The 22,954-nt window shown below is 40.2% G+C and overlaps 5 protein-coding genes across 7 annotated transcripts; 2 read left to right on the top strand and 3 right to left on the bottom strand.

The window, feature by feature from the left end:
• Positions 1-1,681: 1,681 nt before the first annotated feature.
• LOC111210991 lies at positions 1,682-2,483 on the bottom strand. Its single transcript, XM_022711809.2, has one exon. It carries the CDS (start codon positions 2,398-2,400, stop codon positions 1,855-1,857), a length of 546 nt encoding a protein of 181 aa, XP_022567530.1. The 5' UTR covers positions 2,401-2,483; the 3' UTR covers positions 1,682-1,854.
• A 346-nt stretch (positions 2,484-2,829) lies between these two features.
• LOC111211229 (sister chromatid cohesion 1 protein 4-like) lies at positions 2,830-8,813 on the top strand. 2 transcript variants are annotated; one of them, XM_048770720.1, is made up of 16 exons: positions 2,830-3,088; positions 3,304-3,446; positions 3,529-3,790; positions 3,872-3,972; positions 4,060-4,109; positions 4,406-4,458; positions 4,725-4,824; positions 4,916-5,438; positions 5,510-5,917; positions 6,012-6,150; positions 6,462-6,598; positions 6,696-7,498; positions 7,588-7,621; positions 7,791-7,905; positions 7,997-8,126; positions 8,445-8,813. In XM_048770720.1, the coding sequence occupies exons 2-16, from the start codon at positions 3,323-3,325 to the stop codon at positions 8,541-8,543; spliced, it is 3,078 nt and encodes a 1,025-aa protein (XP_048626677.1). In that variant the 5' UTR covers positions 2,830-3,088; positions 3,304-3,322; the 3' UTR covers positions 8,544-8,813. The 2 variants fall into 2 exon arrangements, with proteins under 2 accessions (XP_048626677.1, XP_048626681.1); XM_048770724.1 differs by having other exon boundaries at positions 3,875-3,972.
• Positions 8,814-8,916: 103 nt separating this feature from the next.
• On the bottom strand, positions 8,917-16,761 carry LOC106441490 (trafficking protein particle complex subunit 8-like). The gene is made up of 27 exons (XM_048770718.1): positions 16,049-16,761; positions 15,869-15,963; positions 15,625-15,724; positions 15,433-15,537; positions 15,159-15,321; positions 14,937-15,057; positions 14,775-14,834; positions 14,602-14,682; positions 14,386-14,480; positions 14,149-14,299; positions 13,864-13,950; positions 13,576-13,695; positions 13,385-13,513; positions 13,203-13,300; positions 12,992-13,115; positions 12,742-12,849; positions 12,358-12,499; positions 11,836-11,943; positions 11,681-11,738; positions 11,511-11,586; positions 11,017-11,202; positions 10,829-10,939; positions 10,473-10,622; positions 10,226-10,384; positions 9,887-10,120; positions 9,730-9,799; positions 8,917-9,649 (listed from the first exon to the last, which is right to left on the bottom strand). Exons 1-27 carry the CDS (start codon positions 16,209-16,211, stop codon positions 9,615-9,617), a joined length of 3,129 nt encoding a protein of 1,042 aa, XP_048626675.1. The 5' UTR covers positions 16,212-16,761; the 3' UTR covers positions 8,917-9,614.
• LOC106433000 (conserved oligomeric Golgi complex subunit 1-like) lies at positions 16,760-21,051 on the top strand. The gene is made up of 6 exons (XM_048770712.1): positions 16,760-19,126; positions 19,353-19,538; positions 19,750-20,033; positions 20,152-20,331; positions 20,417-20,594; positions 20,682-21,051. The coding sequence occupies exons 1-6, from the start codon at positions 16,940-16,942 to the stop codon at positions 20,829-20,831; spliced, it is 3,165 nt and encodes a 1,054-aa protein (XP_048626669.1). The 5' UTR covers positions 16,760-16,939; the 3' UTR covers positions 20,832-21,051.
• LOC125594591 (ubiquitin carboxyl-terminal hydrolase-like) lies at positions 20,934-22,879 on the bottom strand. 2 transcript variants are annotated; one of them, XM_048770736.1, is made up of 5 exons: positions 22,721-22,879; positions 22,369-22,598; positions 22,112-22,205; positions 21,931-22,033; positions 20,934-21,850 (listed from the first exon to the last, which is right to left on the bottom strand). In XM_048770736.1, the coding sequence occupies exons 2-5, from the start codon at positions 22,397-22,399 to the stop codon at positions 21,065-21,067; spliced, it is 1,014 nt and encodes a 337-aa protein (XP_048626693.1). In that variant the 5' UTR covers positions 22,400-22,598; positions 22,721-22,879; the 3' UTR covers positions 20,934-21,064. The 2 variants fall into 2 exon arrangements, with proteins under 2 accessions (XP_048626693.1, XP_048626691.1); XM_048770734.1 differs by having other exon boundaries at positions 22,369-22,879.
• Positions 22,880-22,954: the final 75 nt, after the last annotated feature.

A 22,954-nucleotide genomic window follows, 5' to 3' on the forward strand; every position in this document is an offset into this window, starting at 1 on the left:
ATCCGGCTTTTGTCTCCGCGTCGCGTTTCTTCTCGAAGGCGACGGCGGCTCCCTCCAGGTTGTTTCCCGGTTCGTTGATCGGCGTTTCCGGTTCTTCTCTGCCTAATCGACTCTCTTTCTCCAGCCTCGATTCATCTCTTCCTTCCCTCGTCTTGAGCCGTTTCATCTTCGGGTTTCTCTTCATCTAAAAAGATGACCGTTCATCATGCAGGAAGATCGACGGTGGCGGGTTAGATCGTAGACGATTTGTCTCTTGGAAACGCAGATCCGGTGTGTGGCTTGCTTCGCCGTGAAGGTGGCTCCGTTGTGAGTCGTTTCTTCATCGGCCTGACTCTGCTTGGCGGCGGAGTTCCGTCGAGTCTCCACTCAACCGCCGGTGGAAGGTTGCTTCTTCTCTCCTTGACGCGTGTCTCAGGACGCTGGGCGTTCGTCCACGTGGTGGGTTGACCCAGCATCTTCCTCAACGGGTTTTTCCCTTGGGCTTGCGGCCCAAGGTATTTGCTTTTTAGTTTTGGCCCGTTTGTTGGGCTACTTTGTTTATGTTTCTGTTGGGCTCGGTCCGTTTGGGCCGGGTTCCATTAATAAAAATTCAGTAGAAAAAAAAAAAGACATAGTCCAAAAAAATCCAGCCATCTCTACTTGAAGTGTCTAGAAAATTCTAGAGAAGTCTTTGCTCCACGCGACCCATGTTAGATCTGCTTGATTCGTTTTGTTTGTTTGGTTTCTAGAAATGTTAATTAATTCAATCAGAGTTGGTCTTGTTACACCGATAAAAAATGGTTATATGCCAGTGTGGGATTTATTCATAATTGTGGAAAGATTCGAGATTTTGATTGTATGAGGATCACGTAGCTAAGCTATGCATAGTTATTTTTCCATTGCTATGTGTTTAACTTGTTGAAATTTACCACCTGGATGATTATAATTATTGCTCATAATGGGAAATATGTGGTTCGCCACAGGTTAGCTTCATTCAACACTTCGTTGCTTTTAATTGGAATAAACTTATAGTATCTAATCCTGTCAGTCTTGTTGATCACTTGATCTTGTGATCTCTACCATCTACAAGGCTATATTTTGTTGCACGTTTCATGCACTTTCATGTTAATGGTCAGCAATAAATGAAAGAACATATGTTTGACAGTCAGGTCCTACTAGTGAAGGACAGTGCCCAGGTAACAACAATTAAAACCATTTTTCATTTTGGTTTTGTAGTATTTGACTTGATATAAAACCTCCAACTTCTGCTGATTTTTTTGCAAGGTCTTGTTTTGAAAAAAGTTGAGATTTGTTTTTCTCTTGCATTAAGGATCTTTCCTATCATTATATCATAGCTAGATTGCATTACAACTTCTTTTGTGTACTTGTGAGATTGTTTAGTCATCAAATTGAAAAAAAAAATGGAATAGGAATCTGACATCTGGCTTTATTTAATTGCTCGGAACAAGACTATCTTTGTTGATTAGCTGCTTTGATTCTCAAAATTGAAGAGAGAGCTCAAGGAAGAGGCCAAGAAGCTGCAAGAAACATACCATTCAGCTGAAAAGAAGTTTGGTTTGCATTGTGCGTTTACAGAGATAGGACATGATGTAATGACCTCAACTTTTTTTTACCCAATTAGAAATTTTGTGGTCAGGAGACTGTTACTAGTTTCTTAATACCAAAAAATTAAAGAGCAATATCCATAGGAAACATATTTATATATGTAGTAAATAATTGACAAAAATAACAAATAGATCAACAAATGAACAAATCACAATACCACCGACAGAACACAAATCAAAAACCAACATTTGATATTGATATAGATCTCAACAAATCTCACACAATACAAAAAAGAAAAGACAACTAAGCTCAAACTTGAAACGACAATGGCCATTCCTTAAGATTCTCCTCGCTCTGTACCTTACCGGTTCTCTTCATAGTATTATCACCACCCTCGACATAACCAAAATACTTCAAGAAGAAACCCAACACAAGCACAACCCACTCAAGACAAAAGATCGCAACACAGAGCCCACCACAGAGTTTCAAAATCACCGCAGCATCATCCTCACGGACATAAGACTTTAAACTCCCGAGGAAGTTAGCCGTGTTGGTGAAGATGAGAACGGAGACGGACCCTTGGAATATAGCCGTGAGCACGGTGGCCACCATGTGAGCGGCGTACCACCGGTTCTTCCCGCAAGAAGCGGCGGTGCAGCCGGAGATGGCGGCGGCGATGGTGGTGGCGTGGAGGAGGATGAGGAGGAAGCCGCAGACGGAGGGGATCAGGCGGAGGGAGAGCGTGAGGAAGATGCAGCTCGAGGCGGTGCCGAGGAGGATGTAGTTGGCGAAGAGGAAGATCTTGTGGGTGTGGTAGTGAGATTCGTCGACTGATGGAGAAGAGATCAAACCCATGGTGGACTTTGAGAGTTGGTGATGGTTCTGATCAGAAGAAGAAGAGCGAGATTGTGATGTGAGGATCTGTGATGAGCTCAAGAAGGTGTGTGTGTTTATGTAGAGTGGTAAAGAGAGATTCGTAACGGTCGAGTTTCTAAATATGACCGTTGGATTTCGAACAGCTTGTTATTTGTCTTTTCCTAATTTTGATATTTTTCAGTAAGGTGGGGCCATTGGGCTGTAGATGGGCTCAAGTATTTGATTGTTATCGGGCTTTATTATATAGTCCAATAGTTCGGCCTGGATCTTATAAATTCAGACAAGAATGTTGGGCTAAGTTGACAAAAAACAATCTGTTGTTGGTCCGAATGGTCAATCTAAAGCTATGTAGGACCCACTCCTGTCCTAACCATTAGGAGTACGACTTTAAACTCGTGTTTCTTTTCCGCATCAGATCCCTCATTTTTTTCAGAAATCAACTAAAGAGATCCAAATTTCTAAATTTTGCATACTATTGCAAATCCTCTCTCCACACGCTAAAAAGTTTCTATTTTTCATCTCACGGGCGAGTTCGTTAGCTGGTCTTGTGTCTGATCTCTCACAAAAAAAAGATTGTGGTTCTACTGAATTGTTTGAAGGAGTTTCTGCGAATTAGGGTTTCCGCGAGGACTTTTGTTCAATCGAGCTTGGATTGGTGAATCCTACGGTAATTGATCTACCATTTTGCTCGTTGAAGTACTCTAGGACCTTCGAGTGTCTCTGGTCCGTGGCAATTTCGAGTCTTTGTTGTCGGGTTTAGCTAATTTTGGTTCTGTTGTCGGAAAGTTGGAACCTTTCTAGTTTTCTCTCACATGGATTTAATTTTTGGAGCTCAACTTGAAATTCTAACAAGTTAGTTCCTTTATTTGGTTAAAATGATAGGTTGGTGTGTGGAGGAGGAATGTTTTATTCGCAGTTTATATTAGCGAAGAAAGGACCACTTGGGACAATATGGATCGCTGCCCATTTGGAGAGGAAGCTTCGTAAGAATCAGGTCGCTGATACTGACATCGGTGTCTCCGTTGGTGAGTCTGTGCCCCCATTACTTTTGTTCATATTCAAATTCACTTTCCTAACGTGACTACTTTCTTTCTTTTTCTGGAGCAGATTCCATTCTATTTCCGGAAGCTCCAATTGCATTGCGTTTGTCTAGTCATCTTCTCCTTGGTGTGGTTCGTATCTATTCCAAAAAGGTGAACTACCTCTTTGATGATTGCAGCGAGGCGTTACTTAAGGTTAAGCAAGCTTTCCGCTCTGCTGCAGTTGACCTGCCCCCGGAAGAATCCACTGCACCGTATCACTCGATTACGTTGCCTGAGACGTTTGATCTTGATGATTTTGAGCTTCCTGACAATGAGATCTTCCAGGGGTTAGTTTGTCCTATTATAAATAATAGTCTGAGTTTCAGAAGCTTTATTTATGCACTGCTCCTTGTTTTTTTGTTGTGTAGCAGTAATTACGTTGACCATCATGTTAGTACAAGAGAGCAAATCACCCTTCAGGACACCATGGATGGTGTTGTATACTCAACATCGCAATTTGGATTAGATGGTCAGTGGTCTTTTCATTCTTACTTTTCTTTAGTTTATGGATAGCTATGTTAAATAAGAACTCTTTTTTTTTTTAATATGTTTCCAGAGAGATTTGGTGATGGCGACACTTCTCAAGCTGCTTTGGAGCTTGAAGAGGTATTTTCTTGTTTATGGAACATAGAGAGTATAATTTTTAGGGACAATATATAGGATAGGATAACCCTATAGAAAGATGAATAACTATGTAGAGGATGTTTTGGTTTACTTATGGTGCCCTGGACCGTGAAAAGCTTGTAATTTGAAGTGTCATATAGCATCTATGTTGTAGGGTCAAAATGATGATGATGTTTGCTTTTCCTAGTGAAGCTTTGCATATTTGAAACCGGAACTTCCCCTCTCTTATTATTTTATTTTTGGGTATGATTTCTTCTCATCCCTGTATTGTTCTGCAGGAAGTATTCCAGGGTAAAGATCTAATTGGATCAGATGATGAGGGAGTTCAAGGGTCAGTTTTTGTTCATTATCTATGCTTTACGCTTTGTAGCATAATTGCATATTTGCTTCTGCCTTTTGGCGCTTGAATGGGTGTTTTCAAGTTAGGTAACCACGTTTGTTAAATTTCATGACATCTGATAACTTGATTTTTATTTTTGTTCTAAGAGTGCATTGTGAACTAGAACTGCGCTTCTGTGTGTCCTTTGTTTCATAATTTGAATGTGCACAATACCAATCGATTATTTTACTTATGGTAGATATTTTATTTGTTGATAGAACTGATCACAATGCATATATGGATGCGGCAACACCGGGGATAAAGGATGATACGGTAGGAGTGTCTGAAGCGACTCCCAGAGATTTCAACCAAGAGCAGGTGCGTGCCATCAGATATATAATGCGCGTTACTAATAGCTTCTGATCATTCTCCTGGTTCAATATTTCTTTTGTATCTCTCTTTTTTAAAGGTTGAAGATCTTGCTATGAGGAATGAGTTCATCGAAGACGCTCAAGCTCCGCAAACCCCTGGATTAGTCGAGGTGCCAAACTCGTCTAGTGTCAGAGAGCAGCTGGGATGCGATGATCACATGGAGGTAGATGATTTAAATGCAGAAGAAGGTAGGAAGATCTCTGAAGAGCTGGATGCTAATGAGACGCATAAACCTGATGAAGACCTACCTTCTGAATCAGAGGTTGTTCCCATGGAGGTGGATAAGTCGCTGATAGATGAAAATGCCAACGCACAAAACGAGCCGGAGGAAGAGAGGCCAGAGCATGTACATGTTAGTACATCGCCATGTTGTTCTCACATGATCACCGAGGTAGAGGATCCTGGTCAAGCAATCACTGAGGCAGGAACCGATGATAATAATGTTGTAGCAGATAAGTCAGATGCTGTTCCCTCAGCTGAGTCCCCTGGAGAGCCTACAATGAATAACGCTGAGCATTGTCTATCCCAGGAACCAAAAGATCCTGGAGAAGAGAACCAAGGTTTGTCAAATAAAATGCAAATCACTAAAACCTAATGCAATGACTTATAATTTTTTTTTTGTTTCTGTCAGATCATTTTGCCATTGCCACTGAGGTGAATCAAGAAACAGATTCTAGTATACAAGGAGATGGGCAAGCGGACAGTAAACCAGATGAGCAACTGAATGAACAGTTGGTAACTGGATGTACTGATTCTGATTTGCCTGCACCTGAAAAGGTATTAGCTGCACCTGAGACTGAGAGACAGGGGGATGAAAATGGTTTCATGGTTGAATCTACACCAGATAAAGAAGACCCTGGCACATGCAACGAGGATGCAGGAAATAATAATAATAAAATTACTGGGAAAAAACGCACTTTTACTGAGAGCACCATAACAGCAGAAAGTCTGAACTCTGTTGAGTCAGTGGAGCTGATTCAGTCTAAGAGAACTGCAGATTCTGTTCCTGATGACGATGACTTGTTGTCTTCTATCTTAGGTATCAGTTTTCTTTTTTTCTTGTTGCTTTGTATGTTCTTTTATACATCTATTGCTAGCTTCCTGAATCAATGTGTTATTTTCCCCTTTTTCAGTAGGAAAGTCATCTTTTCTGAAGATGAGGTCTACACCTGTGCTTGAAATAGCAACTACGAAACGGTCACGAGCTGCTCCCCGTTCTACTGCCACAAAGAGGAAGGTTCTCATGGATGACCCTATGGTCTTGCATGGCGAGTATGTTTATCTATCTTTGGTGTTCTTATACTTGAGCTTTTATTTCATTGCTACTGGTGTACCTTAGAAGCTCTTTTTTTCTAAAGCTGCAACCTGCTTTAGAACTTAGGTGCAAGATAGCTAAAGTTGATACTAAATCTCTTGCTTTTTGTTGGGCCAAAAGTTTTTGAATGCTAATTTTTTTTCACTGTTTCTACAAATTGAAGTTTTGGTCTTTCTTTAGTCTCACACATGTGGTTAAGTTGGAGCAGTTTGTATAGGTTTTTGTTTATTTTCTCATCTATACGGATCTTTTCTACTTTCTTGTTTAGCCTTATACGGGAACAGCTGACAAACACTGAAGGCATACGCCGTGTGCGGAAGAAGGCACCTTGCACCGTTGCTGAAATCGTTATGCTTCAAAGGCAGGCTTTGGAGGATGGACTCTTGAAGGAGCCAATATTCACTGGTAATTTCACTTAGCAAAAACTAGACCGTTCTGCACAAGTTCTCTCAATTGTTCTTGTAGCCAACACAGGTGGTAATATTTTTGAATGATTTTTCAGGTATGTCGGTGGAATTAGTATCTCTACACAATGAGCCCTTTGATCTGAGAGGAATCACGATAATCGAGAATGATGACCGTCATGCTTCTGTTGGAGTGGTGGAAGATAATGAATGTTCTGCTCCTCAAACTCGCCCTGATGGTTCTGAAGAGCAACCTGCTGAGGCTCTTACTCACCCAGAGGACCAACAAAACATAGACCAACAGGAAGAAGAAGTGAAAGACGATAACGAGCTTGGTGAAACAGCATGTGAGTTAGAAGTTCCAAAAGAAGGCGATGGAGCTGCTGCTGATGAAGTAAGTCTTGTAGTGAATGACGAGATCGGTCAAATGCCAGCCGAGGACAAAGTCGATCATGTAGAGGGAATAGAGGATTTACAGGTGGAAGGATACCATGATGGAGGTGTAGGCGGTGAAGATGTTTGTGTTATCGAAATTACTGAAGGTGATGTTGATCACAACGCCATTCTCAATGAGACAGACTTGAAGGTTGAAGATGAGCTTCCACATGATAAGAAGACGGATGCATCAGCTGAAGTCTGCGAGATTGGTGTAGACAACCAGACTCAATGTGATATCACAATTGGCTATATTGAAAATGGACACGTAGAAGCTGGTGATTTGGCTTTGGAAAGTCTCAACGAACCAATTGTGGAAGCAAAATATGATGGGGTGAATCCAGAGACAGAGCCTGATAACAACTACGAACCGCATAATGATGTGTTTAATGAGGAGGCTACTAATATGCAAAGTGCACCAGATGAAGATCCTACTTCTCGCGATGGTTTTATGAGAGATAACGACGTAAGTTTTGTTTCATTGTGGTTTCATATCCTTATTCAAGTAAAGACATGCCTCTTAAGTTCTTCTTGTGTTATTCTCTTATGCTTTAGGAAATGGATACAATGGAAGTGGCACATGACACAGGTTCTAAACCTTTTACGAATTTTAATTGTACAAATTATCTGTACGTTCTCAGTTTAAGCAATGGGACTAATACTTGGTCATCATAGCATGATTTAGATTTGTGAGATGCTGTTATATCCATGATGTCTCAGTGGTTCTACTTATAATTGATTTCACTCTGTGTTTTCAGGATTTTTGAATGTGGATGATGATGAAGTCGATGAAGATCATGAAGAAGACGATGGTATGCAAGAAGGTGATGGAACTCGTCTTCTAGAGAACAGTGGTTGGTCTTCTCGTACCAGGTCCGTACAGAATCATTTTTTTGCACAGACTATCATGTAAGAAACATGATGAGCCTGAAACACTGAAGACTATTATTCTCTTTTATTATAGGGCTGTGGCGAAGTATCTCCAGACAATATTTGATAAAGAAGCTGAGAATGGGAAGAGTGTTGTTGTAGCGGACAAACTTTTAGCTGGGAAAACCCGTAAAGAAGCATCGAGAATGTTTTTTGAAACCCTGGTATGTTCATAATACGACCCTAAACAAAAAAAAAAAAAGCTCTGATCTTTCTCTCGAGAAAACAAACTTGACCAGTAATTGATAAATACACATAGAATCTTACATGTTTTGGTTTTATGCTGCAACTCCAGATTAATTTGTCTGTTTTCCTACTGGATTGTTAGGATGTTTAGGTGTAAGCATGTCTAAGTTAGGTGTGTACTCTCGGCTTTAGTGCATCAATCACAACTTGTCTTTTTAAGACGGAAGAACAAGTTTGGTCTTCATAAACTTGATCATCTTGTTGAATCTGTCTTTTATTATTTGCCAATGTTGCAGGTTTTGAAAACAAGAGATTATATCCAAGTTGAACAAGCTAAGCCATATGAAAGCATCACCATAAAACCGCGACCAAAACTCACCAAATCCATCTTCTAGACGGAGAGGAGTCTTATAGTTGCAGATAGGTAGAGTTTGATCCAGCCAGAAAATATCATCCTAAATGATTTTCATTCTCTGAAGTTATATACATTTTCCCTTTTCCAAGGCAATGTAGTAGCGATAATAGTGTCAGTGGTGTTGTAGCTAACCATCCAAGTAGCTGGAGGTCATTTATTTTACCCTTATATATATAACTTGTATGTATGTATATATTGGTGCCACCATGATCATCACCAGTTTAAATTTGATAGATGCTAATTTTATTTTCTCCCGTGTGTCAAATTGAACTTGAGAATGTCGAGGAACCCATTTTTTACTGAATATTAATAATTTCATATTCATATTATTGGAATCAAACAGAAGGTATAAATAATTGGAAGTAAATAAAATGATAATATCTATAATCCTTTTATTCCACAAACAAAAGTAAAGCTGAGACCCACCTTTTTAAAATTTTGGTGTAATGTAAAATTAATCTTTCTCCTACCGAAAAAACATTTCTTGACAACAATTTGCTACAATCAAAATTGAAAACTCAGACGTAAACCATCAATATGGATACACAAAATACAGAGAGAGCTATGAAAGTTCACTGAGACTGAAGAACAGTAAGGTAATAAGGATAGCCTTGGCATGTCCCTGATGATGCATCTTCATGCCCGGAAAGCTCCCAGGTAAGTTTATACGAAGAGAGATTGTAGATACCTGGAGCGAAAACCGATATCTGCAGCGGGATCTCCGTTGTTGACAATGGCTGGATTTCGACCTTTGTGGAACTTAAACCTGACCATATGAAAGGAGGTGAGCTTTCCATGGAAGATGGAGGTTTCCCTAGACGGCTGCTCCCCATGACATCTGAAGTCAGTTTCATTTCCTCTGTTACATCTGGCACGTAGCGCCACCCGGATTGGTTTCCAGCGGAAGGAGTTGGTGCTGCTGCGTCTTGTACGGAATCAATGGTGTTGAAGCTCACAGATGATATTCCATCAGATGTGTTTCTGATTACTAATTTTAGTTGAATTTCACACAAGGAGGTCGAGAAGTCGTGGTATATGGCTTGGGGACCGTCTAGGGACCACGATAGCGGGTTTGAGCTCCTGATTCTGTAATCGAATGATTACACGTTAGTTAAAAATAGGTTTCAAAGCTGAAGAAAATATACTGTTACGTGAATACTCTTTACCTATTGTGACATGAATGGTGAGACAGAATCTTTGGTATATCTGCCACTCCTGATGAATTGCTGGATTTTGCTGGGTGAGAGATTAGATTCTAATTTCAGACATGGAAAAGAGAAAGACCAACTAGCTACTAAATGAACATTTTAAGCTAATAGCGACCTTAATCATGAAGTGACATGATAAAGCTTGCCCGGGAAGCAGAGACTTGGAAGGTAAGATTGTATCAACACGCTCAAGTAAGGAGATACCCCACCGACACCCAACTGTTGACAACTGATGAATTTGGAAAGAATCTGAATTCGCACGGTTCAGTATATCCATACGCACAAGACATTCTTGCAACTTTGATGGAGAGGGAGTGATTTCGAACGAGGTCTCTAGAGATGGCAAAACCTATATAAAAATGTACGATATAGAAATGGTTCAGATTGGTTGGTCAATGCAAATATTGCCTATAACATAATGAAGGTAGAAACAACCAGCCTAGAGATTCATCACCTTTAAATTATAATGCATCCTTAGGGTGCGATACTTCATGATGCTTGATACATTTTCCATCTCATAGTATATTGTGAAATACAAAGATATCGTTCCTGGGATGGCAGCTCGAAGCCAGAGAGGCCACCTCAAAGATTTATCTCCTTGCAGTGACACATCCTGAAAAAGAGCAACATTCAGAACCATGTTAGAATAACCTGACATGCACATTTACCTGGAGGCTTGAATAAAAAGGTTAGCCACGGACCTTTGGAAATGAAAATACACTACTCGTTTCACTCTGCACAAAATTTTGTTCATGGCCCTTCTTTAAGCAATCTGGAAACTCCGTTGTTACCTCTTCTTCATGATTTCCAGGATTTACAAATCTTGGATGGCTAATCTTCATTTTAAGATTCTACAAGGACAGACAGACTTTTAAAGCTCAAAAATAATCCAGAGAATAGCTTAGTGCATCACAATATTCGGTAATCAAGCAAGAATAAATAGATAAGCCAGACAATGACAAACTAAATTAATACACAATAACAGAACAAAAATAAATTTTACTGGCTAAACGGTAGAGAATATGAATGATAAGGGTTGATCATAAACGAAAACTACCTTTATCGGGAATTCCGACTTATTTTTTAACTCTAAAACAAGATAACGTAGATCTCCAGCATACAATTTCTCAGGCAGATGATCAATTGAACCCAAAAGCCTGGGTAGACTCTGCACAGTCAAAATTTCATTATGTTAGACGTCGTAGCAAATCTTACAAAATTAAACCGTAGAGGAAAAGTTTGCACCTTGATGACCAAAAATTTCAAGGCATCAGTGGGAGTAAGTTTGTTTTTCCGTCTTCCCTTGTTAGTTTTTGCCTTTCCAGGGGCAGATTGGAAGTAATGCACACCTACAACAGAACCAGACAACCTCCACCTTACACCGACTATTTTGAGGATACCTTCTTCACTGGCGGTAACCGTGAGTCTCACCTAGAAGAAAAAAGTTATTGACAATAGTCAAACGTAAACAGCAGCTGATAAAACCATCAGAGATTCACCAAAGCATACAGTAAGAAAACGGAAGATATAATAGTCAGAAGTTAAAAAGGACCAAGGCAATTCAAAACTGTGACTACAATCAAGGTTAGTAGCAATGAGGTAAAGCCAGCAATCACAAGTCAAACATCAAAAAATTTTAAACGTGTTTCTCTATATATACACAAGAAGATGAATAATGTCAGATATAGAAAGAGTAAAAATGTGTCAATCGATCTATGTTTTCAGTTTAGCAGACTCACCAGTTTTTTCTCGCCTCCGCCTAATGTTAAGTCCACTTCAGACAAAGTGAAAGAAGAGAAACCAGATGTTGTACCCCTGTAGTATTGTTGGTAAAGACGTTGCAGCTTAATCATTCAATTGTAGATCAACAAAGTTAAAAGAAACCTGATTGAAGAGATTAGCTGCTTACTGATTATGTTCTGCGGAACTCTCGGTCCCCAAGCTTATGCTACTTGGGTCTTTATCAACTTTACAAAGTCCAAACGTTTGAAATAAGTTTCACATCTATCAACCGAAGGATGTAGAACAATTCCAAAGTGAACATCAATATTATAAACAGCTTACCTTTTAGGTCATCAGAATTTGAGGTAAGTTCACAGATGAGAGATACGCTTGTTATAGAAGTAGAGATTAGCAAGGGATTCCTAAACTCCAGATCCACTTTCACTGACTCTGATAACAAAGAAGTACAAGTAAGAATCCACAATTACAAACATTTTCAAACATACTACAGCAGAATATCATGTCCTCCTCAACGATATGGCCTGAATTTATTGACAAACCAAGAAATCCCTCTTCCTTGGCAGAAGCACAACTGATAACATTTACAGATGCTATGATATGACTAATGAGGAAATCTAATACTCCGTGCAAAACTATCACAGCTCGGCGTTCCAAAAATATACATTTTTTCAACATCAAAGCAAGTCTAGATCAAATTGAAATGTCCTCCTGCTGGTACGATAAGGTAGACCAGATTTTTCGTATTAGTGTGCATAAGTTAAATGCAGGATAATGAAGAAGCTCCATGATTCAGGTAAACATCGAATGCAGCTAACAACATTAATGAAAAAGATGTAAATTCACCTCCAGCCACACAAACATTGGATTCCTTGTATTTCTTTGGTAGTAGCTTTGACTGTAATTCCAGCCAGTTTGACTTGCCAGAATTTAATGATGGAATGATATCATCCTCCAGTGACTGCCAGATGCTCTCTTGTACAAGAACCTGACCATGAGACGTAAATAATATTAGTAAACAACAGATGCAAATTCACCAATAATGAAAAAGAAAAAAATCAGGGATGCACAAATATTATTTATTTGCAAGTATTATTTGCAATTAATCCAAAAAAATTAACCAGAAATACTGATATCAGTTATGCTGTTCATAATGAAGTAAAAACATCCGAGGAAGATTATGATGGGTAGCAATATGTACATACTCCAAAGAGTGAGTATGCAACTTACAGAAGCTTGAGATGCATAAGTGCGATGGTCTTCATATATAACTTGAAGAGACGACATATTAATAAATGGTAGTTGAAGTCCCACCACCTCGTGCTTCATTCCAGTTTTCTTCAGAATGACAAAAAGTAAGAAGTTATTTTGTATAGTCACAGAACAAAGAATAAAGACCAGGGGTAACTAGTGGAAGCACTCTATAATTCTCTGTGCAGCTTCAGTAACGCGTATAAAACCGCAGGTATAAGCTAGGCACCTTAACAATCTCGAAAAAGTCTCTGAGAAAAATCTCTTGGGTTGCCTTGGATTGGTTGCCACAGTCCAGTACTTTGAGCATATTTCTAACTGCAACATCATGCATCCCAACAAGTGCGTACCACCTGAAAAGGTAATTTCATAGCAAGTCTTAGACCACAATTTCCTAAAAATCACGCCTTAGACGTACATTCACAACGTTTACAACTTACCGTCCAATATGAAAATGTACATGGTCTTTGATATGGCTCCATGTAGTTGATTCATAAACAGAGATTGCACTTCTATATGTACGAATTGCATGGCTAACCTGAAAAAAAAAACATAAAAAGTGTATTCTTTAGAATGCAAAGCATGTACGAAGCTTGATCCCTTTCAGCAAAATGACATGTACCTGATCACAGTTTTTATAGTGGTCTCCTGAGAGAACTAGATGAAATCCATACTTGTTTAACATCGCGGGCTTAGTTAACACGAAGCAGTAAGAAGCTTGCTCTAACATGACTGCGGCGTGTAATGGTTCCTGAAAATAATAAAGTTAGCAACGGTATAAGGTGCATACGTTCTGAGGCATAAAAGAAGCACCTCTCCACATATGCGGAAGTAAGCAGAAGCAGCTTCTTTGTACTGGTCTCCAGCTTTTAGCATCTCTGCCCACCAGAGCCCACATCTCGTAGCATTTTGAAAGCCAGACCTCCCAAGTTTCTGCATGAGATTACAAGGACATGTTACAGCATGTACTACCGCGTCACTTGCTCAAGTTAAACCATTACTATTTCAGTTTCAAGTTTTGCTTATGATAAACACTAATTCAAGTAACCGTCGAGGGACATTCACTGAAAGAACTGTTTTAGGTGGGTTATAAAAACATACCAGATAAGTGCTGAATGCATTTTCCATGCAGTACTCAGCTTCCTTTTTTGACTGGTCTGAGATGAAATATGCAAGTCCCATCATTTCCTTCCCAAGCATACATGAGAAGATGAGTTATTGAAGCGACCACAAGTAACGAGCAATGGAAAATAAAGACCAAAACAATCGGTCTGATGTGGTTAACCTATACTATATGTTAGATTATATATATAAAACGAGTATTGATTAAAAATAATGCCACCTGAATACCTACATAGAAACACAATCATAAAGATGTGAAGCTACCTGAACACCAGCATAGTGCTTCCAAGCTTTATCGAGCTTGTAATCGGTTGATATTAAGCGATAGCTTGACAATGCAAGTTCATAATCATGCAACATGAAGGCGTAGTCACCCAAAATTCTAATTTGAGATTCAGTGGAGCTAAATGTATACCTTCAAAAATGAAAAAAAAAAATAGTAAGAGCTTATGATGACGTAAAGGAAATCATTAAAGGAGCAAAAATTTCAAGAAAGCATACATAGAACCTTTGGCTGAATCCGGAACATCGTCTTTTCCTTTTCTCCACCATAAGTTTTTTATTTGGTTTCTAAGTCCTTTCCTTGTTGCAGAAATCTAGTGACACAGTAAAATGCAAACTAAATGATATGGAAAGAGAAAAAAAGAACAAAGTAAAGCATACAGAAAACGTAAAGCATGTTCCCACAAGTAACTTTTTAGAAAATCTAAAGCTAACCTGTTGATTAAGATCTCGAACTTTCTGTTCCATGTAAGGAATTATATGCCTCGATGCAAACTCTTGCATCAGATCTTTGATCTACCTCGAATATACCAGGAGAACTAATAGTGTTGGTTAAAACATTTCAAAATATTCGAAAGGCGTGAATATCATCAGAAATCGAATGTTACCTCCACGATATCGTCGCCAGTGAGAGCACATCCAAGTTTGTCGGCCGAAACACTTGATTTCTTTCAGAAAAAAAAATAATTAAAATGTTGAACTTACAAAAACATGGATTGATATATGAATCATGAGCAATATGTTGGATAAAATACTGATGAGAAGCTTACAAATGAAGCCCAGGGATTAGCCTGATGTTCCACGTTCCCCTCTTTAGATGAATTAGTGCAAAGTAAGTTGCACTCATTGTTCCCAAATGTACTTCTCATCTCAGACAGAACTTTAGACGTTCTACAGAAGAAATTACATCCCGTCAACTAAAACCTTACATTTGACAGCCATATAATTACGATGAGAATCATATAATATACGATGTAGTAAGGAACAGTTACCTCTCTGTTGTGGCATCCTGATTATCATGCACCAAGAGGTAATTCTTCAAAATCTTTGGGTCCATTACACCATCATTAAGCAAAGAAGGTAATCTATTGGTGTTGAAAAGATCTACAAATTTATTTACAGGTTGTTCGTCTTTTGATGAAACGACCAAGAGACCTACATAACACATGTAGAATTGATTAGTACACAACAGAAAAGTCTATTAGCAAATCTAGTTTAAAGCATAAAGCCAACAACAACAATTTTGGATTTTCTATGATGTCTTACAAGCCACAGGATGATCAAAAGCCTCATGGTCTAAAAAGGACAGTGTACGGATGAGTTCCTTATTGTAATACTGAAACCATGTGGGTGCAATCTCAGACTCTGGATCTGCAGTAACGGAAAGACAACAGCATTAGAAAAGCAATCCGGTATGTTAAGAAAAATTTCTCTTCAATTCTGAATAGAGATACTTACTAGAGAGTATATCAGTAATTTGAGGAGGGTCAGATTTCAAATCGTCAAAAACTTTCTCCCCAGCTTCAGTGATAACATGCTCTAGCCGTTGCTTTGCAACCTAGCCATTAAGTAAACATAATCAATTTTGAAGCTCAACCAAAGATGCAGAATGGAGGAGCCTTCTAATACAACCATACACCTAACACAAAACAATCCTCTTCCACGTTGCGTTCTAGGTAAGAAAGCAAGAAGCTTTACATACCTCCACGTTTGGTTGTTTGATATCTGAGGCATTAAACAATCTGAGCGTAAACTTCTTCAGCCGATAAAGCTGATCGCCTGAGGTCCTAACAGGAACTGCACAAGAAATCAAAACCTCGGTTTAAACGGTTGGTGAAGTAAACCTTTGAAAACGAATAAAAGAATCAAAGTCTATCATCACCATCGATATTACTGAAGTTGCAGAATGGCTTCAGCGTTTCCACAAAGGATAGTCCATTCTTGAGGAAAGTCTCTTCAACAAGAGGCGTGCAGAGTACCATGACAACTGGACTGATCTCTTCCAAGAGCATTTTCCCAAGCGATGAGTTCACCGGCTCCACCATTCTCTCAAAATCTCTTCACTGTAAGTCAAAATTCACTCCAATCCGATGTCGGATCGGGTAGATTTCGGAGACGGTGGGAAGCAATACTTAGAGATCTCCTCTCTTCGAGCCAATCAGAGCTAAAACGCCGTCGTCGGCAGCCGCCGGAGTTGATGGAGATAGATAGGTTTGAAGATCTATGTAAATGACGGAATGTGAAATACGGGGAGATGCAACGTTTATGATACAGTAAAACGAAATACCGTATCAGTTTACGGTGGAAATCACCGGAGATGGAGGGATCGTGATCGGCGAAGAGATGCAGGCAAAAGTCTATTGGAGAAGAAGAACAATAACAATTTCATCCATTAATTTATTTATTTAATTTATCTAATTGCCCCTTTATTATGGTAAACATTACAATAGTCCCCAGATTTAATGATCCTCGCTATGACTTACCAAACCGGACCGGTTAGCTTCCGATTAGAATTCTTCTACTGCGAAACCCAAACCGGGGTAAATATGTAATTTGTTAAAACGCTTAATCTCTCGTCGTGTTCGTTCCACAGCAATGGCAGAAACTCAGTGCACAGAAACTACAAAACTAGATCTTGATTCCGGGAATCTACTTCAGAATCCGAGCAAAAGCATCTCTAGATCCGATCAGATCCGCTCCGTTTCTCTCCTCCTTCAACTCAGTGGAATGCATTGCTAGAATCTAGAGAGAACACGCCGGAGAAAAACAAACCATGAGAATGTCATCGGCTTCTGCCGCCGTTTCGCTCGGAAGCAGCGGTCAAAGAGACGCTGAGTCCCTCCTCCGCACCAAACCGATGTCGGAGATCCGTAGCGTTGAGTCGGCGACTAGGAAGAACATCGAGGACAAGAAGGAGGAGCTCCGGCAACTCGTCGGGACTCGGTACCGAGATCTAATCGACTCGGCTGACTCGATCGTCCACATGAAGTCGCTCTGCGAGTCGATCTCGGCGAACATCTCTTCGATCCACGGCAACATTCGATCGCTCTCCTCCTCGTCGGAAGCGAAAACCCCCGCGCTCGCTATCACTGACCCGGCCCGAGTCAATGTGTATGGGATCGCGTGTCGGGTCAAGTATCTGGTGGATACTCCGGAGAATATATGGGGCTGCCTCGACGAGTCCATGTTTCTAGAAGCTGCTGGGAGGTACATGCGTGCTCAGCACGTGCAGCAGAGACTTGTTAAGTTGGAGGAGGTGGATCAGAGTAAACTGTTGGCTAATTTTCCGTTGCTTGAGCATCAGTGGCAGATTGTGGAGGGCTTCAAGGCTCAGATTTCTCAGAGGAGCCATGAGCGGCTTCTTGATCCGGGTTTAGGGTTGGGGGATTACGTGGACGCGTTAACTGCTGTAGCAGTGGTTGACGAGCTTGATCCGAAGGGAGTGCTTGAGTTGTTTCTCGACTCGAGGAAGACTTGGGTTCTGCAAAAGCTGAATGCTTGTAGTGGTGATGATGCTGGGAGTGTTGTTTCGGTGTTTTGTGATGTGTTGAGTGTGGTTCAGGTTACTGTGGGACAAGTTGGTGAGCTTTTTTTGCAAGCGTTGACTGATATGCCTCTGTTTTATAAGACGATTTTGAGTACACCTCCGGCTTCTCAGCTGTTTGGTGGGATTCCAAATCCGGAAGAGGAGGTTGCGTTGTGGAAATTGTTTAGAGATAATTTGGAATCTGTTATGGTTATCTTTGATAAAGATGATATTTCTAAGGTGTGCCTGGCTTGGTTGAGGGAATGCGGTGGAAAGATTGTTGGTAAGGTTAGCGGGAAGCGTTTGATTGAAGCTATTGTTACTGGTGCAGAGCTTGGATCAGCGGAAAAGTTGATAAGGGAGACCATGGATAGTAAAGAGGTATTGAGTGGTAGTTTAGATTGGCTTAAAAGTGTTTTTGGGTCTGAGATAGAGCTGCCTTGGAATAGAATCCGGGAGCTTGTTCTGGCAGACGATTTGAACCTATGGGATGAAATATTTGAGGAGGCCTTTGTGGAAAGAATGAAATCCATTATTGACTCTAGATTTGAGGATTTGGCTAAAGCTGTCAATGTGGCAGAGTCGGTTCATGCATTTAGCGAGATCACTGGTGAGAAGATCAACTTCCAAGCGTACTTAAACAGACCTTCTACAGGTGGTGGTGTCTGGTTCATCGAGCCTAACGCTAGGAAACCTGGTTTTATTGCCGGAAACAAAACATCACCTGAAGAAAGCGACTTCCAAAGTTGTCTAACTGCGTACTTTGGTCCTGAAGTTAGCCAAATCAGAGATGCAGTTGATCACCGCTGCCAGAATGTTTTAGAAGACCTCCTAAGCTTCTTTGAGTCAGAAAAGGCAGGTCCGAGGTTAAAGGATCTTGCTCCATACGTGCAGAATAAATGTTATGACAGTGTATCAGCACTTCTCAATGATGTAGATAAGGAACTCGAATCTCTCTGTGCTGCCATGAAGAAAGGGAACAACGACAGCGAAGCAATTCCACCTGCTATAATAATTGAGAAATCTCTTTTTATGGGACGCCTTTTGTTTGCATTGTTGAACCACTCGAAACACGTTCCCTTGATTCTCGGTTCTCCAAGATTGTGGTGTAGAGAAACTATGAATGCAGTTTCTGATAAGTTGTCATCCTTGTTGAGGCAACCAAGATTTGGCTCGAATACTCCAGGTGCTGCTGACAGCCCGGGAAAGCAGTTGCATGCCGATCTTAGGAAGCAGAGTTCGTTAGCTGTTGCCGCGCTACTTAAGGCAGATGAGAAGACAAGTCCGAAATTTGAAGAGCTTAATAAAACTATGCGTGATCTTTGCATTAAGGCTCATACATTGTGGATACAGTGGTTATCTGATGAGCTCTCCGCTATTCTCTTGCGTGATCTTAGGATTGACGATGGACTGTCTGCTACAACTCCTTTAAGGGTAACTAAAAGCTGATTCTTATCCTTATTTTTCTTAGTTGTCGTCTCTCTCCTGCATTGATATTAGATATTGCTGACTAATATACACAGTTAGTTGTTCACTTTCTTTGTTTTTGGTGGAAATATTTGCAGGAACTACTTTATATCTTGATTCTTTGAAGTTTAATGATATAGTTTAGACTTGCTCTTTTGTTGTGTCCGAACTCATCTTTGAAGTGATAATGCAGGGTTGGGAGGAGACAATAGTCAAGGAAGAGCAGGGCGAGAGTGAGTTGAAGATATCACTTCCGTCCTTGCCTTCGCTCTATATAATTTCATTTCTCTGTCGGGCATCAGAAGAGATTCATCGAATTGGAGGCCACGTACTGGATAAGTCAATTTTGCAAAAGTTTGCTTCAAGCTTGTTGGAGAAGGTGCGTTGTCTTGTCTCTGTTTACTTACTTTCCTGTGATTATTTTCTACATGCTGCAGAAGTGTTTCTGGCAAGGAACGATGTTCTATTCAAAATGTTTGTGATAGTTATTCCCCTCTTCACACTTGTTCCCTTTCATCAGTAAATATCTCTAAGCTAGTGATTGCTTATAAAAATGATTTTTTTTTTCAATGTTCCATTGTACAATGCAGATCATCGTTATTTATGAGGATTTCTTATCTGCCAGGGAGGCCAACGAACCCCAAATTTCAGAGAAGGGGGTTTTACAAATTTTGTTGGATTTGAGATTTGCATCGGACATTCTTTCTGGGGGTGATACAAGCACCAATGTGGAGATACAACCAAAGTTCACAATGAACAGATCAGCTTTCAGGCGAAAGCAGGGCCAACAGCAAACAAAGTCAGTCAACGTAGGTCGCATTGATGGAGTGATCTCCCAACTGACTCAAAAGCTGGATCCCATAGACTGGCTCACGTAAGGAACCTTATCCCTTAACTATGACCAACACACATCTTTCATGTGAATCTTCTGGTCTTATCGTTAGTCTCAATCATTATCTGATTCTAGTATATTTTGAAATGTCCTAAAATAGGTACGAGCCTTATCTTTGGGAGAACGAAAAGCAGTCATACCTACGCCACGCAGTACTCTTTGGATTCTTTGTGCAACTAAACCGAATGTACACAGATACTTCCCAGAAACTACCAAGTAATTCAGAGTCAAATATCATGCCATGCTCCACAGTTCCCCGCTTCAAATACCTTCCCATTAGGTAAGACTTTCTTCTTCCATACCAGAAACTATTTGTTGAAAAAATGGTTTCTCATATCATGTGTCTTCTTTTCGGGTAAATGCAGCGCTCCGGCTCTGTCCTCAAGAAGTACAAATAAGGTCTCCACTCCAGTTACATCAAATGAAAGTTCGTCAAGAAACTCGTGGAATGCATTTACAAATGGCGAGCTTTCTCAAACAAGTGATTTGGAAGATGACTCCAGTTTCGGCGTGGCTTCCCCGTTCTTAAAGTCTTTCATGCAGGTATGATCTAGTCTTCCTCGGTTAATCAATGTCTCAATAATTTTGTAATCTGTTCAATATCTTAAGATCATGTAAAACATGTTTCAGGCTGGTAGTAGATTTGGATCGATACTAAGTGACGGACAAGTGGGAATATTCAAGGATAGATCAGCAGCCGCTATGTCGACATTTGGTGATATAATACCATCTCAAGCAGCCGGTTTACTCTCTTCTTTCACAACCACCAGGTACGAGTGATGATGATGATGATCTTCGGTTTTGTGAGTCTAAACCGATGATGATTGCAGCAGCTGAGATATCTGCCATTTTAGAAGTTTTTACATTAAAGAAGAGAACAAGTTTTGTAACTCTGTTTGATTTATTGTTTCATGTAATTAAGAGATTTGGTTCTACAAAAATCCTCAGACTGATACAATCAAACCCTCATACATATAAAGTTTTAATATCCTTGCAAAAAGCTGAATCAGGTATTAACGTCTGGCTTTCTCAATGAGAGGCTTCAGCTTCTTCTTATCTGCAAGAATCTTGAGGAAGTTGAAGAGGAAAGGGACATAGTTATGTTTCCTCCTCAAGTTCTCTTTCTTCCAGTTCTTGGCCCTCTCTTCCTCCATTACAATCTTCTGCGACACTGTCTCGATGCCGACATTGACTTCAGAAAGAGACTTATCCAGAGCCTCGTAGCTGCTCTTCTCGGCGTACTTATCAGCTTGAAGAGTACCCACCTGCTGCAGAATCCTCTCTCGCTTCATCTGATACTCTTTCAGCTCAGCTCGGTACATCTCTTTCCTGTTCTTAACCACAGCCAAGAGACTAAACCGGATCTCGTTCTGCAGATACCGGTCAATCCTCTCTTGCACCACAGGTTGGACCATTTTGAGCCACTCGATTCCGTCTGGCTCACCGAGACATTGTCCAAGGCTGATGGGTCCTTCTTTAAGACCATCGAGCTCGTATAAGATACCATCGACGGGTAAGTAGCTGATGTAATGATACACATCATCATCTTCCTCTTCCTTTTTCTTCCTCCGAGCAGCTATCTCATCCTCGTCCGTGGTGGTGGAAGATGAGTCAGGCCTAGCAAAGGTGTTGTGAGCTGCACGTATCGCCTCGTTGTTGCTGATGGCTAAGCCTTTGAGCTCAGGTGGAAAGTCTTTGGCGAACTCTTTCAGTTCAGACAGTTCTGAACCGATCTCGATACCAGAAGAGTTCATTAGGACAGACAGTAAGGCTTGTGTAGCACAAGCATTGTTGATTATCTACAAGAGAACACACATAGAGTTATAACATTCCCAAAGAGTTGAAAAAAAAAACTAAATGTGGGGGGAGTGAGTGGGACCTGGCTGGCAAAGAAGAAGTTTGGGTTTGGTTCAGTGATGACAACACGAGACTCCTTTTCCTCAGGACGCCACTTGTAAAGCAATACCAATCCGTAAACAGGACTAAACAAAGAAGAACCCAACAGTATTATTGACTGAGTTTTGTTGGAAACAAGAAGCAACAAAAGAGTGTGAACTAACCTCATTTCATCAAGAGAAGTAATGTCCAAGGAATACAACTCTTCAACCTGCACACCTTTCACTTGCATTTGTTGTATAATCTCCGTGAAAACACCTAAACAAGAACAACAATAAACAATATAGCAAACATTGTCTTTTACACAAACACTGTCTACTTAGTATATGACCAATCCTTGATGTATATTTGCAGAAGCTGAGAACAATAAGGAGCTATTAGACAATAAACCCCAAATTGGATAGAAAAAAAAAAGATTTACCAGGATCAGATTCTACAGGGAGCCAAGACATGATTTCACGATGAACAAAATGAAAATGGGATTGAGAAATTGGAGATTATGATTTATATCTATCGAGATTCGCTAATCCCCCTTCTTCGAGCTCATCGTCTTCTCAAGGAGGTGTTGTTGAGTCAATCAAGAGTCTCTCCCCTCTCTCTCTATACTGGTGTGGTCTCGACTCTCCTCGTCTTCTCGTATATAAACCGAGTCTAATCGAACCGAAGCATTAGATGAATTAAACCGGTATTGACTCAAAAATTTTATAACAAAAATAAGAAGCAAACCGAATCAGACCACACTTTTAATTCTATTAAAAACAATCAAACCGAACCGAGAACTGAATGTTCTTCTCTCCATTCACCCGTCTTTCTCAGCTACGAGTCAACAGCCGTTTTCTCTAGACCAGAAGCTGGTGTTGTTATGCCTCATGCCTGAACCTACTAGTCATCATGGCTTACAGTTCCAACTCTTATGGTCTTGTGAATTGAACAGTTGGCGTGGTGTTCTTGGCCACTATAATAAACTTTAACCAACCAGTAATCAACTTAAATTTAATTTAGAAACC

The sequence above is a fragment of the Brassica napus genome, chromosome A3, assembly GCF_020379485.1.
Source record: "Brassica napus cultivar Da-Ae chromosome A3, Da-Ae, whole genome shotgun sequence".
Taxonomy (NCBI): domain Eukaryota; kingdom Viridiplantae; phylum Streptophyta; class Magnoliopsida; order Brassicales; family Brassicaceae; genus Brassica; species Brassica napus.

What these genes read in the sequence shown, in the direction of transcription:
- LOC111210991 (XM_022711809.2), bottom strand. Translation starts at nt 2,400, where the DNA reads ATGGGTTTGATCTCTTCTCCATCAGTCGACGAATCTCACTACCACACC.
- LOC111211229 (XM_048770720.1), top strand. Translation starts at nt 3,323, where the DNA reads ATGTTTTATTCGCAGTTTATATTAGCGAAGAAAGGACCACTTGGGACA. An exon ending in TCCTGGAGAAGAGAACCAAG is followed by an intron (nt 5,439 to 5,509) that starts GTTTGTCAAATA and finishes TGTTTCTGTCAG; the next exon opens with ATCATTTTGCCATTGCCACT. An exon ending in GGTTGGTCTTCTCGTACCAG is followed by an intron (nt 7,906 to 7,996) that starts GTCCGTACAGAA and finishes CTTTTATTATAG; the next exon opens with GGCTGTGGCGAAGTATCTCC.
- LOC106441490 (XM_048770718.1), bottom strand. Translation starts at nt 16,211, where the DNA reads ATGGTGGAGCCGGTGAACTCATCGCTTGGGAAAATGCTCTTGGAAGAG. An exon ending in TTTTGATCATCCTGTGGCTT is followed by an intron (nt 15,322 to 15,432) that starts GTAAGACATCAT and finishes TGTGTTATGTAG; the next exon opens with GTCTCTTGGTCGTTTCATCA. An exon ending in ACTTCCGCATATGTGGAGAG is followed by an intron (nt 13,514 to 13,575) that starts GTGCTTCTTTTA and finishes TATTATTTTCAG; the next exon opens with GAACCATTACACGCCGCAGT.
- LOC106433000 (XM_048770712.1), top strand. Translation starts at nt 16,940, where the DNA reads ATGAGAATGTCATCGGCTTCTGCCGCCGTTTCGCTCGGAAGCAGCGGT. An exon ending in CTTCAAGCTTGTTGGAGAAG is followed by an intron (nt 19,539 to 19,749) that starts GTGCGTTGTCTT and finishes TGTACAATGCAG; the next exon opens with ATCATCGTTATTTATGAGGA. An exon ending in TTCAAATACCTTCCCATTAG is followed by an intron (nt 20,332 to 20,416) that starts GTAAGACTTTCT and finishes GGGTAAATGCAG; the next exon opens with CGCTCCGGCTCTGTCCTCAA.
- LOC125594591 (XM_048770736.1), bottom strand. Translation starts at nt 22,399, where the DNA reads ATGTCTTGGCTCCCTGTAGAATCTGATCCTG. An exon ending in CCCTGTAGAATCTGATCCTG is followed by an intron (nt 22,206 to 22,368) that starts GTAAATCTTTTT and finishes GTTCTTGTTTAG; the next exon opens with GTGTTTTCACGGAGATTATA. An exon ending in ACTTCTCTTGATGAAATGAG is followed by an intron (nt 22,034 to 22,111) that starts GTTAGTTCACAC and finishes TTCTTTGTTTAG; the next exon opens with TCCTGTTTACGGATTGGTAT.